We start from the raw sequence: 22,947 nt of genomic DNA on the forward strand, positions 1-22,947 counted from the left end.
ATTGATAGAATTATTCGTATTATCTTCTCTCACGAAATAAAAATATAACCACAAAAAGTAACGGTTGATTAATCGTATTATTGTTTTATGATTACATTTTTATTTTAAGAGGATAAATCAAAAGACTCTGTCGCGCGCGCGAATGAAATATAATTTTTAAATAAACTCTTTTATAATGAATTATAATAACGGAAACGTCAAATTATTTTCGGATATAGTTTAATACTATTGGAAAATTGATTAGCGTAGACACAATTAGAAGCCAAATTTTGACTACTTTAGAAATGATAAGATTCCTTCGATCTAGCGTAATTTCGATTGTTTATGGTCAAATTCGCAATATATATATAATATATTATATATTAATATATTATATATATATATATATATATATATATATATAAAGATTTCGTAAGTCTTCGATTCTTGTCGCTTTTTTTTTATGCAGTGGATGTGAAAAATTAATTTTACTTAATCATAGATTTTCCACAAGTTTATTTTGTTTGCATTTTTATGAGAAATAAAAATCTGCATATTATTTACTTTACGATTTTATAATCAAATTATTCATATTTGATTATATAAAATAATCTAAATGCACAATTAATTTTATTGTACATTTAATTTTATCATGTAAATAATGTATAACTTTCTCAGAATCAATATGATTTCCCTGCAACTGATATACTCGTATTAATATTATACATATATTTAAGGTGTGCGAATAGTTCGAATTTGAATTAAATAAAATCGAATCCAGGTGGATTACCAAATAAATTCGAAATTTCGAATCATCATGGTTCGATTTCGAATTCATCTATTTTATTTGCTTTATTTTAGTATAAATCCGGGAAAATTTAATTCAAATTTAATTCGTTTTAGAATAAAAAAGATTCAATTCGACCTCACAAAATGCTTGATTCCACACTCCTCTATTATATATATTTATTTCTGATAGAAAAAGACTTGACTATATGAAATAAAATTTTTAAAGAGATATTAATTTCAAGACATCTCAAAACAAATCTAAGATTGCTATGCGCTTGTGTATATACGTGTGTGCGATTCGTAAAAATTATGACATAAATCACGCATTCTTCCATTTCCAAATATCCGCGCCTTTCTCCTACTATCGTACAACCAATTGTCAATTTTTCTCTACGTCGTAGAACTCGCACCCTATCAATAAGATCGCTCTCGAAGAGATTTGCCAGCGGCGAGCGATGGATGGAATACGATGGATGATAAATATAGGGCGGCGTCGAGAATAGGGGGACGTGTATAAAGCACTGAAAAATTGACACCACCCTGCTGAGGTAACGAGCGATCTCTACGAAGTATATAACGTCAGTCGTTAGGAGATTTCGTCCTTTCACCCCTCGCTTTGCTCTTCCCTCGTCTCGTCGGCTCTTCTTACCATCTCTCGTAACATCTCTCCTAGTCGCACATGCCTCACACCCTCTTCGTTTTATTGCAAGTACGTGAGAGATTAGCGAATTAGCCGCGTGCAAAGCATTGCTGATCAAAGCCTACAAGAAGCGTCTCCGGCTATAGGGACCATAATCGTCTTTCTCTCGGGAGGAAACTTACTTCCCATCGTAATATTCGTGTCTTTTGTAAATGCATGAGCGAGCAAGCGAAAGAGAAGGAGACGGAGACGCATAATTAATCATGTAAAAAAGTTAATTTCAAGTTACCTCTGCTATCATGATATCGAATTATAAAATAGAAAAGCTAAAATTAAAAGAGGTTTATTATAAGGTCGATGATTTTTCTCGTTACAAGAAACAATCCTTCATCCTGTTGCTTTATCAATACACAAGTGGAAGCTCGTAACAAAAAACTTTCTCATTCACGCGATCGTTATTGACAGCGAGAAGTAGTCTTGCCTGTCTGCAATAAGAATCCAGATGCTCAGGCAAGATCTTTATTAACTTTCCAGTTGGATCAACACGCAAACTATTTTTCCGTATCTGGCGTGCTGCATGGATAAGATAAAACTCCAGATGGGATAAAACCACTTTCAATTTTCTCTTAATACCGCGGATAGAGTCTCGTGTATCTCGAATTACAGGCAAAGGCAGAGTGTGATTGCCACTGGAGTCTCAGTAGTAAAGGAAAATCATTTCACGCTCCACTTATCTTGCTGCTTTCCGCCTTACTAAGGATAGATCGTTAGCATCTTGTTCTCCATAGAAATATTTTACTGTGATGTTAACTGTTTATCGTATTCATGTATCGGTACATTTTTTAATCTCAAACGCGTTCTAACAACATTTTTTTACATCTGATCAATTTCTACAGCTTTTAATATTGTGACAACGTAACGAAACATTAAATATGAAGAAAAGATTTATCTTACTATATAGATTTATCTTTGTATATGGAGAATTAGTCTTTTTCAAGTACAATTTTTGGAACCACCCTGCATTGAAAAAAGGTCTGATAATAGTTATTAAATATTGGATGAAATAATTCCAATCAAATGTTCGATTAATATAGTGTATGTATAATTTAAAATAATTGTACTTTTCTAAATATTTAGTAAATATTACCAAACGATAATATAACTATTAGGTGTTGGAATTAATTCGTAGCGTTTTTTAATGAAAGAATGTTATTTATTTCACATGAGCATTAAAAAATACATTAATGAAAGTACATACTTCCAATCACTTGTAAAACGCTACGAATTAATTCCAACACCTAATAATTATTTGGTAATATAATAAAATTATTTTTTATTATATTAACCGAACATTTGATTGAAATTACTTTATATCCAAAATTTGGTAGCTATTACTAGATTCTTTTTTCAATATGTTTGTATAACGTGTTAATTACTTTCAAAATTAAAACGCTAATATCATTACCGCTCAAAAAAGATTGCTTCGGATCTCTTTTGATTTTTCCTTGATCCTGCGTCTCTTAATGCTGAATATAAATGCGCTTCGCGTATCTCGAAAAGTGTCGCACGAAGACGACGCAGTAACCCGGACTAGTAAAGGAAAATCATTTCACGCCCGACTTGGCGGTTCCTGTCCTAGCGGGAGTAGTCGATCGTTTCGCGTCTCGTTAGCATCTCATCCATCGCCCGTGTCTGCCTGCCTGTCGACCGCTGGCGGGCGAAATTTCGCAACGTGCCGTGCTGTTCTGTTCCCTCGGGCACGCTCCTCTCTCTTCTCTCTTTCTCTGCCGCCTCCTCTCCCATTCTCATCCATTCATGATCCATCGAGAGAATTCGAGATTTCCTCCGAGGAAATGCGTGCGAAACTAGCACAACGAGACGTGTCGCAATGTATAAAAAGCGCATCGACTGTGAATTTGTCAACGATAATAAAGCCGGGCCTCTTCACCAATAAATGTCGATTGAGATTGTGTGTCGTACGAATGCGGCATTTTTATTGCCTAATCAAATGCGCTCGGATGCCTATATTTATTTATCGTCTTTATAAAATTTTTGTCAAAGTACACGTTACGAGATGTCCTGAAATATAGCGGTGCAACGCAGCGAAAAATCCTCTGTTAATTGCATAATTTTAATTAACGGTTTTGCGTTTCACGAAAAATTATAGAAACATTTCTAATTCTTCATCATTACGCAATTGCAATCATAGTAGTCTTATTAAAATTGAATCTTTTCTTCAGACGGTAATATTGAAAGTTTTAATACTGCTTTTATTTTTTACACAAAAATGGTCTTTTTTATAATGAAAAATATTTACATGGTCATGTATATATCTTATAAATTTGATTGCATAATGGTGTCCAATTATTTATAGATTTATTCTATTTATTTTTCTCATCTTTCTTTGTTCATCTTTATTAATCCTTTGAGGGACGTATACATCCCATCTTTTTGTTCTTAGTTATTTTCATATTTTTGATCTATTTTGCAGTTTATATGCATATGAGTAGTTTTTAGATTCTTAGGGATCTAAGTTGCAATTTTCATGAAAAATTACATTAATTTATTTATTTGCAATTTTGTTATAAACAATTAATGTAAAAAAACTCGTTTTTTTTTTAGAATAAATTCTTATACGTGCTAGAGCTCTGAAAATTTTTATGCATGTACTCCATATCTATAATATATATATTTTTCAGAATTTTCTGCTTGCTAGTTTTTCCGAAAAAAAATTTCGGAACTTTTGGAAAATAGATCTTTTAAGTCTATTTTTCTTTTATTATCTTATTATTTATTCTTTATTTTGTAATTCTGACATAAGAATCGTAATCAGCGTCCTCGAAACCCATAGATGACCTATGATTTCAATAATTTGTTTAGAAGAAAAATGCGTTCTCCTCAAAGGGATTTGGTTAATCCTGTTGATCTGTTCATCTTTATGATTATATACCGTTTAAGTTAAAAAGCTTTACAAAATAAAAAAATTTCACAAAAAAGATCTTACATTAATGAAATTATTAAATATTAGAGATTAAAGTTTTTAAATAAAATATTAGTAAGAAAATAAATTATATTTTGAATTAAATAGATTCAAATAGACAGCAGAATTAAATGTAAGTTTTATTTGGTTTCTATTGGTGATATCATCTGATATTTTTACACAGTAAAGTCTGATATCTTTAAGATTTGAAACATGTATGGCGATGTTTCATAGTCGAGAGGCTGTCGCGGAACTTATACGTCGATACATAAGTTCAGAATTTATTCACGACCCTTCGATATACTTCGCGGAAAGTATCCTCGCAAAGTAATCCGCGTCGAGGCAAAAGATAATTTAGTACTTGTTTTAAGTCAGGCACGATGAACATTTTCCTCAGATATAATAGGGAACTCTGCGTTGGACTTTTATCGTGTGCGCGTTAAAGCGACGAAGTTAGCCTCGAGCCGATAGAGCTGCTCTGCTTTATAAGAAGCAACATTTCTTTCGTATGCCTTCCTTGCTGGGATATTTGCATTTTAAAAGAATCCTTCCCTATCCCATTCAACGTGCTCGAGAGAAACCCTTGAAAAATTCGAAACTGTCAGGCTCGATGTCAGACTACCCCTCATGTCAGTTCACTGTAATTTGTGGCGCCTGTAATAAAATTTCGACGAGTCTACCAACGAAAGTCATACTATTCAATCGTTAACCTTCATTGTGAAAAAATAATATGAGTTATACAAGAGAAAACCGGTGGCGATTCATCTCAATAAATGAGATGTAATTAATAGGGATTTTATCACGGTAGATTAACGCGTAATTAATAGGAAACAAGAACAAGATTTTAACTCTTAACTTTTGCGCAGTTAGCTAAAGAAGTTTGGGTTACCTTCGCAGTATTTTTCTCTGAAAAATTGAATTTTAAATGATATAAAATACGACACTTAAAAAATTCACTTAATATTTTTTTCTAGATTTATTATTACAAAAAATATTTTCTATTTAGTCATGATCATTTATGTTTTGCTTTGCAAATTGATCGTTTTTTAAACTTTCGGACACAAACAAATAATTTTTTAATCGCTATATGCTACATTTATGTTAACAATGAATAAGACAGAATAAATGTGAATATTTAAGTGAATTTATTTGTTCTATTACAAATGATATACAAGAATGACAATGCTAAATAACTTTATATATTCGTTTCTGATGATTCGTTTCTCCAAACAAAAATATGAATTGTATAGGATTCATAGATTGTGGAGAAATACAATGTATTTACCAGTTTCGCATAAACTGTTCAAAGAATTTACAAGCGCCCGCTTTTGGTTGTTTAAAGAATTTGCAAGCGCCCGCTTTCGGTTGTTCAAAGAATTTGCAAGCGCTCGCTTTCCATATCAAAGGAGTGCAGATACTATAGGTACCAATTTTGCATACAACCACGTCCAATCGCTCGCAGGTTCCCCATGTTCGTAATGAAACATTAGACGGTCCTTTTGTACCTGTGCTTCCATTAGCTTTATATCAATTAGCGGATCGTATAAAAGTTAATTGGCGTTTCAAGGGCGGAAGAATTTTTTCGGCTCCCCATTCACGCCGCCATTTGCGAAAGTCTGACGTTCATGGCCGCGGGCAAGAGACAGGAAAAGGGTGACTAAGTAGCCCAATAACGGTAGGGCTTTGCGTTTCATAGTTCACGGTCGGAAGCCAGCTGTTGTGAGAGGAATTTCAGGCCGTCTCGGGCCGAGGGAATGCTCAAAGACCGTAGAACGGCAAAGTGAAATATGGCGAATTTGCCTTGGAAATTATTGCGATAAGTCTGAGTGGCACTTAGGGGTTCCAATTACACACGAGGACGACGTTATCGCAACACGCGACGAAATCCGAATTTGGACGTATCACTAGTCATTGTATGGAGCATCGTTATTCTCGGTGCTTCAGTTGTTGTCGGATCTGACGATCGGCAGATTCTCGAAGATATATCTCAATGATAATGCGACGGATGCATGGAAGGAACGTGTGTGGAAACGACAGCTGACGAGATCCGCGAATATCGTATCAGCAACGAAGCTTATTCGCGACGCGAGCATTGAATATAAGCATCGAAAAAAAAAAAATATTTTGTTACATTGACGATCTGAAGAATGAATAGATCGTGGATAGATTTGAAAAGCTGTATCGCAAATAAATTTATAATTTGACCTAGAAATTTCAGATTGTCACAAATTTAATTGTAACATGAGCAATAATTCACGTCTCAGACAAAGCTGAATTAAATCCTTGATATACGTAAATAGCTCAAATTATGGACTTGTTGTGAATGAACTTATTTACATATTTCTCTTACTGAAACATGGAACTCTTTCTTTCTCCATAGTGCGTTCCTTGTAATACGATGGCATCTACTTATTGATTATGCAAACAGATTGCTTGCAACTGCGATATCGCACTGGAATATCATTGACATTCTCGAGTTAATCATTGTCAGTTTGATTTAACATATTAGAAGATAACTTTGGAATTGAGAAACTTCACGAAAAGAGGAACTTCGTGAAAGTTCCGCCAAACAATTAATCTGTGTCAAGATGCTTTACACATTTTTTCAATTTTTGCGTTATGTAAGTGAATATGCATATGTGAATAATATGTCTTCTTGATATTTAACAACCACGTGAATCCAATTAAATTAAAATCCTCGCTAATCTCGTGTTGAATGTAAAAATATTAAATATATTGTATAAAATATTAGGATAAAAATAATAAATTAAATTGTAATGACAGATCGCTGGACTTTCAACAGCGATGTATCAATGATGCTGGCCAAGATCCATTACTGAATTTTTCGTACGCGAAGACTTGACTTTAAAGCTTAGCGTTCCGAGCGCGATACGTGACACGTCCCGATTAATGTAGACAAAAAAGGAGATTCTGTGCCACGGGAACTCGTTTTCCTTCGAGTATTCACTGTTCGAGTATGTGCACCTGTTGCGCATTTGTTGCGCACGGCGAAACGCAACGGATTATTCTTTTTGGCGGCGCGTATCGCCGCGTCAAACATCAAGCATTCGTATGCAAACGCATTTCACTTGCGTGCAACGACTTCTAAACACGTACTGCTACGAAATTCGGCATTTAACTTATGATCGTGCGCGTTCTTAACTTTCCCTATTATGTTTCATGCCTTTCTTACAAATACAATAGAATAGACAAATCATGAATAAGTTAATTGTAAAATCAATCTCAATAATGATAACTTAAATATCAGAAGATTTTCTGTATATAAAATTTGTATAAATGTTATATATTTTATTTTAAAAATTGATTACAATTTAATTTTCATTTTATTTAATGGAATTTACAGTTAAAATAGAATTAATTTTATATAAACTTTTATATATATTTTATATAAACACAATATAAAAGAAAATTTATATTTTTATTAATATGATATATATATATATACAATATATTAAATTAAATAAATATTTTATAAAATATTTTATAAAATTGACAAATAATACCGTTTTACTGTTACTATTATTTCTATTGTATTATCATAGTTCATTTGAAAAAAAAAAGACATATATACATTAAATATAGCTGAATATATAAACAATATTCATATATTTTATATTAAAATAATGTGCAATAAAAATATGCAAGTATATGATTCATAAAACAAATATAAATAAAAATATTTAGAAAACTAAATTTAATATTGATTTTAATATCTATTATTTTTAGGAAAGCTGAAATATTCATTATTGCAAATAAAAAATATGGTATATTAATTATTATTTTAATCTGAGTTGTTATATCCCGGAAATCTAATTATTCAATAATAAGATTGAAAATAAGACCGTCTATGTTAGATACATTACTTTAAATACGAAGCGCCATTACGATCTGAATGTTAAGATATTGAACTATGATATATTTTCATTTAAATGAATTAATTTCAGAAATTATAATTGCGTGCCGATATGGTAGTCGGACTTTCAACGCAATCAATCTGAAATATTAATAATCCCCCAAATTTCCCAAATTTAATCTTACAAAATTTCTCACAATAAATTTATTACAGTTTTTAAAATTAAATTTGAGAAATTTGGAGGGATTATTAATATTTCAAATTGATTGCATTGAAAGTCCGACAACCACATAATATCGGCACGCAATTATAATTTCTGAAATTAATTTATTTAAATGAATATATGTAATAGTTCAACATCTTAACATTCAGACCGCAGTGACGCTTCGTATTTAAAATAATGTATCTAATTAATTAACTAATCAATTAATTTAATAGTACATTACAAGTCATATGATTTTACGCGAAAAAACGTTCAAACAAAAATATGTTGACTTGGGCATAAAAATGATCTTATTTACAATTATATAAAATATGGTTTTTTAAATATTAGGAACTAATTTAGAAATTAAACTTTTTTATGATTTTTATTAAATATAATATAAATATTATAGGAACATTATTAAGCATCACTGATTTCGTCTCGCTACGTATCTGATTTATTAAGGCTTGATCTTTTAAATAAGCTATCGATGGTTAAGAACGAGCGATCGTTTACACTCTTCCACGCCAAGAAGCATTGACAGCGTAATATACCGAAAGTATACCGTCAACACAGATTAATGGCAGGTCCTAAATGTTTTCGGCGGTATGAGCGAACATTCACCTAACTGGGAAACGTCACGCGCACAGAAAGCCGGAACGAGGATAGCCTATGGTTCGAGATTCTCCTACGATCCGCAAAAAGCGAGCAACTGAAAGAAGGAGCTAATCTTTCCGCACCAAATACAGTGCCGACGAAGAGAATCTCGTGGACGGTGAAGTCGATTGAACGCAGTGATGCGTGCGAGCTTGATTCTACGGGAAGTTTTTCTCCGAAGAAATGGCAGGAAATCTTAGGTATTTATCGGTCGTTTCTCTTTGTAACACGTGTGGGATTGTTTTGTCAAATATGATTATATTCTCCAAAACATATATATATGTGTATATATATATATATATATATATATATATATATATATATATATTTATAAAATTAAAGATGAAATATCAGATGACATTCTTAGGCGAAAAAATGTCTTTAATTATTATGATTCTCTGATATAAAGAAACAGATTTATTTTTGATAAAATTGAAATGAAACTTCTGAATACTAAAAATATTATTTTATTACAAAAAACTGTTTCATTTATTTATCTCCGCTTCTGTAGTTATTTTTGAAAAAGCAAAACTGTATAATAATATCATAAAACTGTATAATATTATCAGATATATATATATATATATATATATATATATATCTTATCATAAAATAGAAAATAGAATCCTTTAATGACTTTAATCGCTCGAAATTATGTTACGCTGCAAAATATAGAGACTATTACTCCGAACGTATAAAGTCGGTGGACGGTTAGTCGTGAGAACGTGCTGCATTAAGCTCGTTTCGCCAGTCATAACGACAACGTAAAGTGCGATTTCACATCTCCTAAATAAAAGCTTGCGCAAAGTTTTACGGTCCCCGACGGGCACTCGAAGCACATCGATGACTCTTCGGCTTATTGACAGTTCTCATTGTTAGTAAGCCGGATACTTATCAACGGAGATATGGGCTAGACGCATGGTCGATTAATTATTGGAAATAGATCTCCGCGTTCGATTGGATTGCTTGCATTGATTTATTCCATTTGTATTTGCTCTCTTAAGAGAGAAGTTTACGAGTCTCGATGTTCGACGAATTTATCGGCGTGATTTTATCGTAATTTTGATCTGCTGGAACTTAATAGACTTTAATGGTATGATTACGTTTTCGATGAAACTGGAGAAACTGCATTGATTGTAAAATCAATGCAATTTAATTTTCCATCATTTTTATTTTGTTTTATATTTATTTCCATGTTCTTTTCTTATTAGCAGCACAAGAAAAATGTTAATTGAATTTTTTGTAAACAATTATTAGGCGAGGTACTTTTTTTATTCATACGTAGCCATCTCATTGAGCTAAATCTGTGAAACGAAGTATCGTGTTTAATAATTGTCCGTTATTGCGTTGTTCATTATTGCATTGGAAAAGTATTTGAGAAAGAAGACGGGTCGTTAAGGCGTAAACGCTGCGGCGTTTAAACGACTTTCAAAAACATTCCACTCTTCTCGCGGAGGCGAAATTACCGAGACTTGCTCTGAATATTTAACGTTTCCTTCGAGTTTCTTGGATACCGGAGAGAGGTGGCGTCTCGAGACAGACATACCTTCCGTCTCGGCATGCGCCAGTATTGCTACGCGCATTTAAGAACTTCCTTGTCCCGCGTTGATTCCTTCATTACCAGAAAGTGAAGTCTTTCTTCCTTAATCTTCAAGTTATTTTCTCTAAGGAGAGCATCGTCCCTTCAGTAATTAAATCAAATTTCGAAAGAATTCGCGCGCTCGCGGCTCTTCTACACACCAATTCTTCTACACAACTTTAAAATATTTTTCAATCTTCAATGCTTGCATGTAACAAGTATTTGTGTACCGCGCGAGTACTTTAATATACTGTGTTAAAGAATTTTCTTTTGCTATTCTATTATTTATTATTACTTCTCTTTACGCAAAGAAAGAATAGAATTACATTTTCTTTGTTTAAAGAAAGAACATAACAGATATCTCTTATTTAAATTGAATGTATTATTTTATGTTATTTTAATTAGGTATGCACATATAGTGAAGTTATAGACTATTATAATTTAATTATTAGCATTATTAATGTTTTGTATTGCATATTATGATTGTTTCCTAATTAAAGGATTAAATGAGTACAGATATATGTTTCGGAAATAATAATTAAAGTTTATCAATTTTAATTAAATTATGACCATAATGACGTCATTCTAATGCCATCTAATGCTATCTGTGGATAACGTAATTATATGATGTAAAACAAATATATCAATTAAATCAGAAGAACTTAACTTTTTTTATAAAATGTTAAATTTTTTAAAATAAAATATAACATGACTATTTGCTACTGTAAATATGACAACAATTTTATTGCGGGCAACACGTTATAGTGTTATTGTAAAACCTTTATGCACGGATGTTTGTAAACGATAAACGCAGTATCGTATCATATACCAAGCAATTTGTTTGCTTTCCTTACACATAACTTTCTTTCTGATCCCAAAGCAGGACGAAGGGCGTGCTCTCGATATTATGAAATTTTACGGACTCTACAGGGCGAACTGGGATTCTCTTGGGGCATATATGGCGCCATATGCTGCGAATGCGTTTCCATCTGCGTCTTGGGAATGTTTTTGGCGTTATGTTTCCGTATTAACACCTGCTGTGAACTTCTTCGTTCTTCTCCGCCCATCCGAAGCGTTCCTGGAACGTTGGTATGAGTTTCAATGTGACTCGTACATTTTCTAAATTCACCATGGCGTTGGGCGTAACCCATGACGACCCAAGGAAAATTTCTTACTGAGACCCTATTCAGAAGCTCCTTTTACAGTGATGGCCAACGTACAATGTTGAATCTTTGGAAGCTTTCCAAGATCGTGAATTACGCGATTATTTCTTGAAAATTCAAGCGTATCGTGTCAACTAGAAAATTTTTAAAAGTCACCTTTAACTTCTGAGCATAAATTTGCCATATTTTTATAGCTTAAACATCTCACAATTAAATTATGAAATTTATATCTTAAACATAGAGTTGTTTAGAGTTCGACTTGCATTAAGTCGAATTCAGACTTATAAATAGATTATAAATAGATAGATTTTAATGTTAAAGTTTAATTGTATACTTCTTTCACTTTCAACTATAATCGACTTATTGGAGAGGAAACTAATAATTCGACGCAATTCGATAGATTTTATTACCGCTATCGTAAAAAGGTTTAATTACGTAATTCAGATCAATGCGAACATTGTTGGATCAAATGCTGCTTAAGCTTTTTTCTTCTCATCTTTTTATTTTAAACGGTCCATATGTTCAACCTTCGAACGTGTTGGGAAAGGATTAAACCCTTTTCACCTCGTTTCGAGCGAGCAAAAATATCTCTGTCCATGCTAATACCCGCTGGCGCGATATTTTGCTGCCCCAATCTAAACCTTTAATCTTTATTGGTGAAATAAGTAAAACATAGCTAACAAACTTAACTACTAACTTACGGGATACAAACACAATAAATAAACAAACAAATACAATAATGTACGTTATTTTTTCAAAATCTTGAATTACTTACTTAATTTTTTTTCCAAAAAAAAGATTATATATAATTTTTCATGGTTTTATTACTAAAATATCAGTAGCATTAGTAATATTCGATGAAAACAACAATTCTCTTCAAAGAAAAATTATATTGTATTACATACCGTGGAAATATAGTGGTATTTAAACGCCATTTATTTTTCTCGTTCTAACAGAGAGATTATATTCATATGTAACAATGTATTTCATATTTCGAGATGTTAAATCTCACATTAATATGATAATTAAGATATCTAATATCATACGTATTAAAACACAAATTTATGCGGATGCGCGAGCAACGAAATACTGTACTTTATGTTACGGAGAGAATTTCATATTTTCAGTAAGATCCGATTTTACAATCTTTCAATGCCCATGGAGCAGCATACGTTCGTAGGGAAACATATAACCGTATTCGTAGAACGGCGCGAGGACCTTTCTTTCCTCCAAACCTTTTTCTTTTCTCGATTCGCGATCGCGTTACATGGTTCTGGAATCTTTCCAAGGAGCCGGCTCCACGATTTTTGAGAGCGAAGATTGAAGCGGAAAGTATATGCAAAGTATCTTTGGATTTTCTGAGATTTTTGATACGTTTTTGGGTCTTCTTGTTACTATCGAGGTACAATATGGACTACAATCTTCTCGTTGTTATGTGAAGAATTTTTTCAAAGTTATACTATTTCAAGTGAGGCATATCTATCGTCGCTTTAACAAAAATGTTTTAAGTAACATGTATGATAATACGTAAGATTTCAATAAAAAATGCTACAAAGAAAATCTCTTTACTTCTTAAGAAAACTTCCAATATTATAAGAATAATTAAACTTATTTAGAATAATTGTGGTTATATTTTCCAATGCTATAAAATTCGATAATCTCAAAATTCCCACCAATTAACAATATCCTAATTGTTAGTTACAATTTCCCATTCAATAATATAACTGTTACATACAATAAGTTACGTACAATATTATATTACAGTTACATTATTAAGTAGGAAATTATAACAGTTATATTATGTTAGTTGATGTTTGCTGAATTATTAACAAATCATACATACTATTACTGACTTTCCTTATTACTGCAATTAATTTAACCTGAAATTAATTTAATCTGAAAAGTAATATTGTATATTAATAAGCAGGATAAATAAAATAATAATATATGACAATAAATAGAAATAAAAATATAACTTATGCATTACAGAAAAAAATAGAGAGATAGAGAGAAAGTATACAATAAAAGATGCTCATTACATTGTAGTGGACTAAACTTCCAATAATACTGTGAAATCAACAAGTATTAAATTCATTTCATTTTTATTATTGCTCATTCAACGTTTCTGACTTTCTAGATTATTAATATCATGTAACATAAAAAAAATTAAAGTACGATAAAAAACCAAAATAAAAAAATTTTTTATATCTACTAGCTATTATCGCATATGTAAAAAAAAAACTCTAGTAAAGTACATAAAATTAAATAAAGTATAAGAATATGATGTACATCTCAATGTACTCGTTATTAATTTTATATATTTAGTTAACAAATTGAAAAAGAACACAGCCTCGGCCATATTATTAAATCTCATGGTATTATTAAATTTTCCGTCATGCCTGCGCCATTTTACTCGGTGCTGCAGGTGCTGCCTGCGCTATATTTTATTACATTAAATCATACTGGAGATACAATTACAATTTCTGTCTTTAGAAAGCTTTGCACGTTTCCTCTTATTCAGCGACCTATTTCGAGAACGTCCCTACCATCCGTCTTGGCAAGGCCGACAGTACGAGAAAATTTAATGAACGTGACTAGATCTTATCGAAGCGCGGCGGGAGTATGGCGAAGTCAACTTGGAACTGGGGAAAGATTGGCAGCGCGCACCGTGTCGCCAGTTTATATAAGACGACACACTGACTTTTACAAATTTTCTCGCGCCGAAAAGCAATCCACTGCAGTTTGCCTTATTCTTTTACATCTCCGTCGAATAAGAATTACTTACCATAAGAGTTACTCTTGTAATTTAACTTTCGGATAAATCGTTACTTTCCTCGAAGCATCGTTCAAGTTCACATTCTTCCATCGTAGGTTTAAATAGCGTTAAATAGCTTTTCGGTTTTCTCTCCCTACAGGATTACAATTTATTACCAATCTTAATGGACGATAAACCAGCAATCTGTGGTACAGTAAGAGCTTGCAAAAAATCGAAACGGATACAACGAGTCCCAAATGAATAGAGCGCGGACGGAAAACGGGTTAAGTTATATAACCGAATTTACTGACGTCTACTTTAGAGTGTTTACGCCTCTCACGAGAATACCCCGGATACCGGACGATTTGCATCGTTAGATTTTAATTACGCATAAGTTCCGGACGCATTTAAGAGTCGAGGGCAGAGCGAAAAAGGAAAGGGGAGAAAAACGGGATAAAAACCTGAGTTTCAAGTACATTAAAGCATCTCGCTGGTTTCCTAGGAGATTCGACGTAGACAAACGGCCGGATTACTTCTCTCACGAAGCGAAAAGCGCGGCCGGATAGAACGGTGAGTTACTCTTTTTTTTTTGTTTTCAAAGCCGACTCCGAGTTGCCAGCCAGGGCTTAATCAGTTGTTAGCCCAACCTGGCCAATTGAAAGTTGGTGAAAATTAAAGAGAGCTTCAAGGGACGGTATCCGGGCTAATCCCTCAAGGGACTCGCGATTCGCGCCGGCGATTAAACCGTGTCGCAAAATGAGAAAAGGAATCGTACCGGGAAGTTACGCTTTCGTATCGACGTTGTCGTAAAAGCCAGTTCGCAGCGTGCAATGTCGCTCTGTAAATTGCGGCTCTCATATGTTGTACTTTCTGCCTCTCGCTGCGTCGCAGTGTCGCGTAAAAAGTCGCCGTACGAACGACTTTAATTTACGTCCACGAGCAACGATAGCACGTCTGAGACTAAAAACTATTCCACGCGTGCGTTTGGTAAATCTGATTAAATGCAACATTGCACTCGACTGTAAATTGCTCGCCTGAGACGTTAACGCTGCATCTCATCCTACATGCTTGTAATATATACTTTATGATAGCCACGTCGCTAGGAAGCGACAACAAAGTTGCTTGATTATAAAATGATTGCGGGAAGATTTTGTTATTTATTTTTCGTACTTTAAATAAATGCAAATATAAAATACTTTTCTTCTGGGCAGAATAATTCCTGTTTCTATGGCTTACGGTGTTCGCCGCAGTAGAATTTTCATTATTATGATAAAAAAAAAACACGATATATTATTATTACTCAAAAAGAGAGTTTTGTTGAAGCATTTAAAAATTTAGCTAGATACAGATATGAAAATAATTTTGTTTGGACTATCAAAAGAGTTGTGTAAAATATTTAAATTGGTTGCTAGAATGTTAAAACTTTTTACTTTTGTACCTTTGTCATCTGTATCTATTATCATCAACGTTACACATAACTATTTTGATGATCCAACAAAATTATTTTGGGATCTATATGTAGTTAAATTTTTTAATATTTCAATAAAATTGTTCTTTCCATATATGTAATATAGTTAAATATGATTTTATTTCACACATGACACAAATTGTGCATTTTTTACTTTACGTTTGCTATCTAAATTTTAACTATTCAAAATTTTATTAAATGGCTTTTATTTTTTAGAGTTTTAAAAAATTTCGATAGTGTCGACCAGCAATGACCATCATGGCAATTAAACGCGTTCTGTTCCAGAGATTTTCGGATACTATCAAATCTTTTGCACGCCGCAATAACTACTCGCGTTCGTCCCGATTTTTCAGCGTCACTAATTGAAGCGGTTTCCGCATGGTTCCTTGTTACAGAGGCACCTCGTGGGACGTATCTGCTGATAGATGGCCGCCGGCTAGATCCTGGAAACCAGTTTGTGCCGGTGAAGGAGGGCTCGGAGCTCACTCTCGAGTGCGCGGCTGAGGGTGGAAACCCACCGCCCATCCTGGCGTGGGGCATGACCTTGTCTCAAGCCACTTTAGACGGCCCAGAACAACCGCCAGACAACCTCACTGTATTGCCCTCAACATCCGGCAGACGCAGCGGAGCTCACCTAAAGGTCTTGAGGGGACATCACAACGCCACTATCGTTTGTGTCGCCCGCCACATTACGCTGATGATACCAATGAATGCCAGCATTCTGCTCGACGTCCAATGTGAGTATCGACAATACGAAATTGCATTAACTGTATTACGTTCAAAATAATCTTTGATGCGAAAATGACGAACGCAATTCGTCTTTTATTTATCTTTTTCTTAAAACTAAATAAATTTAAGAGAGTAATATTTTTCTTTAATAAAATTGAAATTATCGTTTCTTGTTACTCTTTAATTTATTAAATTTCTTAGTAGAGGCACTTTGAGTGATTTTTATCAAAATAAATTGACTAAAGATCAAAAATGGAGTTTTGTCATCTGTTTACTTCTCTGAAAATATTTTTTTTTAATTTTTAATTTAAAATATCTATATAATTAGACTTCTCTGAAAATTCACAACAAACCGGTACGGCAGAATACAAAAATAACAGAAAATAATCAGCAGTTATCATACATATGCATGAGTTTAAATTGCGTTTTGAGATAGAGCCAGTGTGAAATAATTCTACCACAGGTCGTTTTTACTCAGGAATTGACGGGCGCACGAGCCAGGGAAATTTCCGCGATATTAAACCTAGTTGCGCGCTATCATGCCGGAAATGAGTAACGAGTAATGTGTGTTGAGGGCGGCAGACGAGTCGTGTGCCCATCGAAACTGAAATATAAACTTAATTAAGTCTGAATCCGGCGGCACTTGCGACTTGTTTTAAGTGAGCTCGTGAACTGGGAAGAAACGACTCCGTGTTGTATTTGAAGTGCGACGACCGTGTTACAAGAGCCTGCGTAGAAAGAGGTTGCGGTGTCGGCATTGGGGAAGTCTCGGGGTGAGCGACTTTCAGGGGTGACGCCGTGTATTATGCGACGTGGAGGTAGTTTATTTTGCGTCGTTGCGCCTCTTTCGCCACTCTCGCATCCAACAGTCGCGGTCGGAAAGTCTCCCCCGATTCGCTCTCTTCGTCGCCCCTACTTTGGGGAGTGGCCCAAGTCACCGAAAGAAGCTTCTCCAGCCGGTTTCGAGGCAAACTCCGAGGGATTAACGGGAGTTCCGCAGCGCGGACAAAAACCGGTAGAAGCGTGCGAGCGCGCGCTCGCACCACCCCTGCGCTCTTTTTACCGCACGTCGCCTCTTCGGGCGTTTAGGGGAGGCTCGTCGAGGCGAGACCGCGAAGATATATCACCCGAAACTGGTTTCCTCCGCCTTCTCTTCTTCTTCAACAGGAGAAATTCTCGGTCATCTCGTTTTCGCTCCTGTGAGATACAGAGCAGAGCGTATTCGCGATCCTCGTTCTCGATCAGTTTCCCAAATTAAAAGTAAATAAGGAGTGATTTTTCAGATATCTAGTTTTTATGTTGAAAGGAAATACATCATACGTGGAAAATACAGCATTGTGTTGGAAAACGAAAATTTCGAATAACTCAAAGTATAATTCTTGAAAAAATAATTCAGTAATTCTTGGATCTTGCATTATGACGAAGCTATAGTCTTATAAGAAAAGAAACATTACTTTAATTTCAATAATAATAAATTAGGAACTTGTCTGCATTTAGGACTGACGAACAAATGTCCTGTTATGAGCCACAATTTGGGAAACTCTGCTCCAGATTATACGAAGTCTGCCTCAAATTCCGCCGTTGCGGACAGTTCTTCTTTGTGGTAGGTGCAAGGAGAGCCCATTGTACGCCGACATTACTTCGCTCTTTTAATCCTTTCACGCCTGTCCAAACGTCGCGTCGTCCGACGACCCGAGGCTGAACGAGCTTCCCGAGAACTTACTCCACGAAGAAGAAAGTTCGCTGCGAGTCGTTTAACCGCTGGGGAAAAAGATGGCAAAGATATCCGAGACACGTGAATTTTCCGTCGGGAATTTTCAAGGACACCACCGATCGATTGCGTGATTAATGTTGCCGTCTTGTAATGAACCTCGAATGCTCGTCTTGGGAATGATACTTATCTAACAAACTAGATAGGTAACTAGAATTTATTTCACGTTGGAGTATCAGATTTTTCGGAAAATATAATATAAAGATGAAAACGTAAATGGACGAAAAAAATAATAAAATAAAATAAACGATGCACATTTTCAATTTGTTTAATATTCATCGCAATTTTTCTCCTCGCAATATTTTCTTCAACTTGATTTGAGAATTTTCGCGCTCGTCATCGAATTTGCGGTGCGGATATCTAATTTCAAAGACGATACGGGCATGAGCAGTCGGGCTGAAACGTCTTGAGGATGCAAATTTTCTAGACGAACAGCTTGCACGCTTGGCGTCTTAGACGGAAGAGAGAATGCGGGTGCCTTACGGGCGATAGTGATATCGTACCGATCGGCTGTACGTCTTTCTTCTCTCTCTCTCTCTCTCTCTCTCTCTTTCTTTACTTTTTTGTCACGAATTTATTCCAGCCGTACTTACGTACCTCGGCTGTCGCGCCGAGGACAGGACAGAAGAGGTACATTTGTCGGCATCTGAGCGAGCAAATTTTCCGGTAGAACGGTCGCTAAAGGCGCTTGGGATGTCCTGGGACGCCTTTATGATACCGGGGCGAAAGGGGAACCCACGTGGTGACCCACTTTCCATATCGTTGCGGCGCATCGCCGTTTGTCATTACGCGTAATGCAGGCTATTACCGGTTGTCATCGCTGGGTCCCTCCCCGTCCCATATCGAATAAATGATTTTACTTTTAAATCGCACCGCGCGGCCGACAACGCGATTAATCATCGTGGCGCGTTTGTCGTTCCGAGTCGAGTCGCGCGGGCGGATGCGACCGCGGCTATTTTACATAAGTTCGACTCTCCCGACTAAAGTATTCGATTTGTACTTGCCGGCGACGGCCGGAATCGCGATCGGATTCGCTATAAATCACGCTGATTTTTGGCGACATTCGTTATTTGCAACTGACCCGTATACGCGCGGCGGCAACTTCCGGAACGGTCTCCACAGCCCGACAGTGCGCTATGAATATGTAGCGAGCGTAGCCGTAAAATTGTAACCGCAGTTGGATACACGAGCGAGCAAGACAAGCTTCATCTCAATGCTCATTCTAATCGATCTATGCGTGTTCGTTTCGTTAAACCGAAGATTCGCGCTATGAATGATGAAGAAGTTTCGGAAAAAGCTTATTATTCTTTTATGCGGTAATTATCAAAGTATCCTGAAACTTTGTCCATCTTAATTCTTAGCGGATATCGTCGGAACTTCCAACTTCGACATTCTTAGGCTTTTATGTACAAGTTATAAAAAGTGATTAAATTATTCGTTGTATCATAAAGTTCAACAGATATCTAAATCAAGTATATACTAAATAGTATACAGCTATTTTACTTTTACTGATATTGTTAAAATAATTTATTTAATTTAAATAAGTTTGTATACTTTTGATAACACTATATAGATTATATAGAAAGTTATTTTTTGTATGCTCTGATATATTCATTATTGTTGTTTTCATTATTATTGAGCTATACGGCATAAAGAGTTCTAAAAGGGAAAACGATATTCTCACGGAGATGTAATCTCGCAAAGCTTTGTATTAAATCGTCAGTTATGATAACAAATAATAACACTTGTATGTATTTGCACTTGGAATACTGAAGTACTAATTGGCACTTCAGGAATCTCTACATCGTGCCGTTGTTGTCGTACGGAAACACTACTGAGTCGTCCTTGTTAGTTACAATGAGAATTTAATCGCTCTGAAAGAGCACACAAATGCAATAGTATCCTACATAAGTTATGACAAAGCACTGTTTGCACAGTCGCCATTCGTAATCCGATTTCAGCTTTGAAGAAGTAATTGCTGCAGATTTGTCGGGTCAATGTGTCAAATAATTAATGCTCCGTCGACGAGTAACTCTCTTCTGTGCATATATTACGTTCAAAACAATTATTAAAATACATTAATAGATTCTTGTTTATCACAAAAGAAAAAATATTCGATATTTACAATAAATCTATTAAATTTATGACTGCAAAAATACGACTGTTATAGATATTGAATAACAATAGGAAGCAAAAAAAGAATAAAAACTTCAATATTTTTTTATTTGATGATATTGAAAAGTATTGTGCCATGTCTTGCTTACAACTATTAATTATTTAAATACCTGAATATATAGGTTGCTCGAATTTTTTGGTCGAGATTTGTTTCCTCAGCCATGAAGAAGATATGCAAATAACGTAATCATCATGCTTATCGTGTTCGACTTCTGAAACTTTTTTGATCACTCTCAAACGCGACGTATTTGATGCGCGTAACGTTCAGAGAAGGACCAACATTCGTTTAAGTTCGCGTGAAAGTTCACGATATTGGCATGGTACTTCGGTTAATAAGATGCAAAATACTTGGGAACTAGCCGTCGCCAAAGACGACAAGCGGGCGAAGATCAATATGCATTCTAGTCATGAAACGTAGAAGTCTCGTCAAAATGACATAATCTACCTGCAAAAATTACAATCGTATTTACATAAATTTCAGAATGTACGCCTAAGTCAATTTTTATTCTGAAAAAAGATATTATGAATCTTTCTATGTAGCAAATACGAAAATCTCGATTTTTTTAGATTATATTAATAAAAAGTTTGATATAAACTCACAATTTTTTGACATTTAGTACACGTATTTCAATCAAAATGTTCTTTTGTATAAATTAATTAACGTGAGCAAAAATTAAAAGTAATTTACCTTAGCTTTAGCTTTTGTAACATACCTTGATCAGAGACTGTATTTAACTATCATCTAAAATCGTAAAATACGATATGGTATTTTACTTCTAATTTTTAATTTTATCACTATTTGATCAAATTTATACTTTTGTTATATGCTTGCCTTTCATAAAATCCGTTTTATTAAAAATTGTTTTCTTTCTCTTTGTCTCTCTTTCTCTCTCTCTTCTCACACGTCTCTTTTCTACATTGCAAAAAAAAGCATGAATAAATAAATCATGAGATTGAACGTTGAAAACTACTGGCATTTTCCAACATGCAACAATTGTTTTATCGCACCTGTCAACAATATTTACTAACGACAAACAACGAGAAAATATTTTACTTGAAATTGCAATCCCTGTCAACTTTTTTTTCATTAAATCCATGTGTATTGCAACCATGTCGTTGCGGAATTTAGCTATACTCACTGTTATCGGTTTTGGCAGGAAAGATTCGTTACGCGACGATATTGGTGATTCGGGTATACCAATCAATCGGCATAATTTAATGAAAAACTAATGCGGCATAGCCGGCAGCTCTCTCGTACGATGCTTCTTAAATATGCCAAATATCAACAGGTTGTTGATTTTACTGACCGTGTTCCCCGGTTATTTAGTTCACCTTTAGACAGGTACCTGCGTGTGTGAATGTGAACGCCCATAGGTACTTGGCATGGGATACATCTATGCGTGACTGCTTTCAATATCCGAGCACACACACACACACATACACACACACACACACACACACACACACACACACACATATTTACACGCACGTATGTGCGCACGTACATAAATATATATATTTCGTTATATGCAAACATGGAGCTGTTTACTTGTCCTGCAGGTTTTTAATTATTCCTTGCAACTCACGTGCAAACAACTGGAACCGTCGTTGTTTTACAATGCACGACGCATGTCTCATCACTCTGTTATCGGTCATTCAAGCCCATGGACAATCAATTATACCCATTCGAAGCTATATGGACTGTCGCGCGTCCGCAAAACTCGTATATTTGTTGTGTGACGTGCCCGTGTAGGACATGATATATACGTCATGATTAGCGTTTACGTAACACGATTTACGAGATAAAATACAATCCCATTGCGTATGCTTAAACGCGTATTAGTTGAGCTATGAACGGATATGATTACGGACGGTTACAAGGGTCATCAATATTTTATATGACATTTAGCTCACCGATATCATTTGCAATTTGCGCGAGCACGAATGGCGCTCCATTGATTTGACAGGTTGTTACGAATTATTATTACTGCATGTTTTGCTCGTAATGCCAAGCGACTGTATTCCTGACTAATTCATTTCGTGTAATTCGCCATCCATTGGGCTGGATGGCATAATTGTGAGGGCATCCAGACGCGGTAATGAATCTCAAACACGATTATTGTTGGGACACGCAGCGTAACTTCGTTCATTTCAGCGAGTTCCGAACGCAACAATCCATTTGCGTC

At 34.8% G+C, this 22,947-nt stretch overlaps 1 protein-coding gene across 5 annotated transcripts in view; it reads left to right on the top strand.

Annotated features, from left to right (window-relative positions):
- Positions 1–22,947, top strand: part of tei (irregular chiasm C-roughest protein teiresias) — a 358,357-nt gene that overhangs the window by 224,845 nt on the left and 110,565 nt on the right. For all 5 annotated transcript variants that reach the window (XM_011069763.2, XM_011069762.2, XM_087416826.1 and 2 more), the window contains exon 6: positions 16,482–16,823. In XM_011069763.2, coding sequence (XP_011068065.2) covers positions 16,482–16,823 — 342 coding nt within the window. The remainder of the gene's footprint in view (positions 1–16,481; positions 16,824–22,947) is intronic.

The sequence above is a fragment of the Acromyrmex echinatior genome, chromosome 2 (genome assembly GCF_024713525.1).
Source record: "Acromyrmex echinatior isolate Ae372 chromosome 2, ASM2471352v2, whole genome shotgun sequence".
Classification (NCBI taxonomy): Eukaryota; Metazoa; Arthropoda; class Insecta; order Hymenoptera; family Formicidae; genus Acromyrmex; species Acromyrmex echinatior.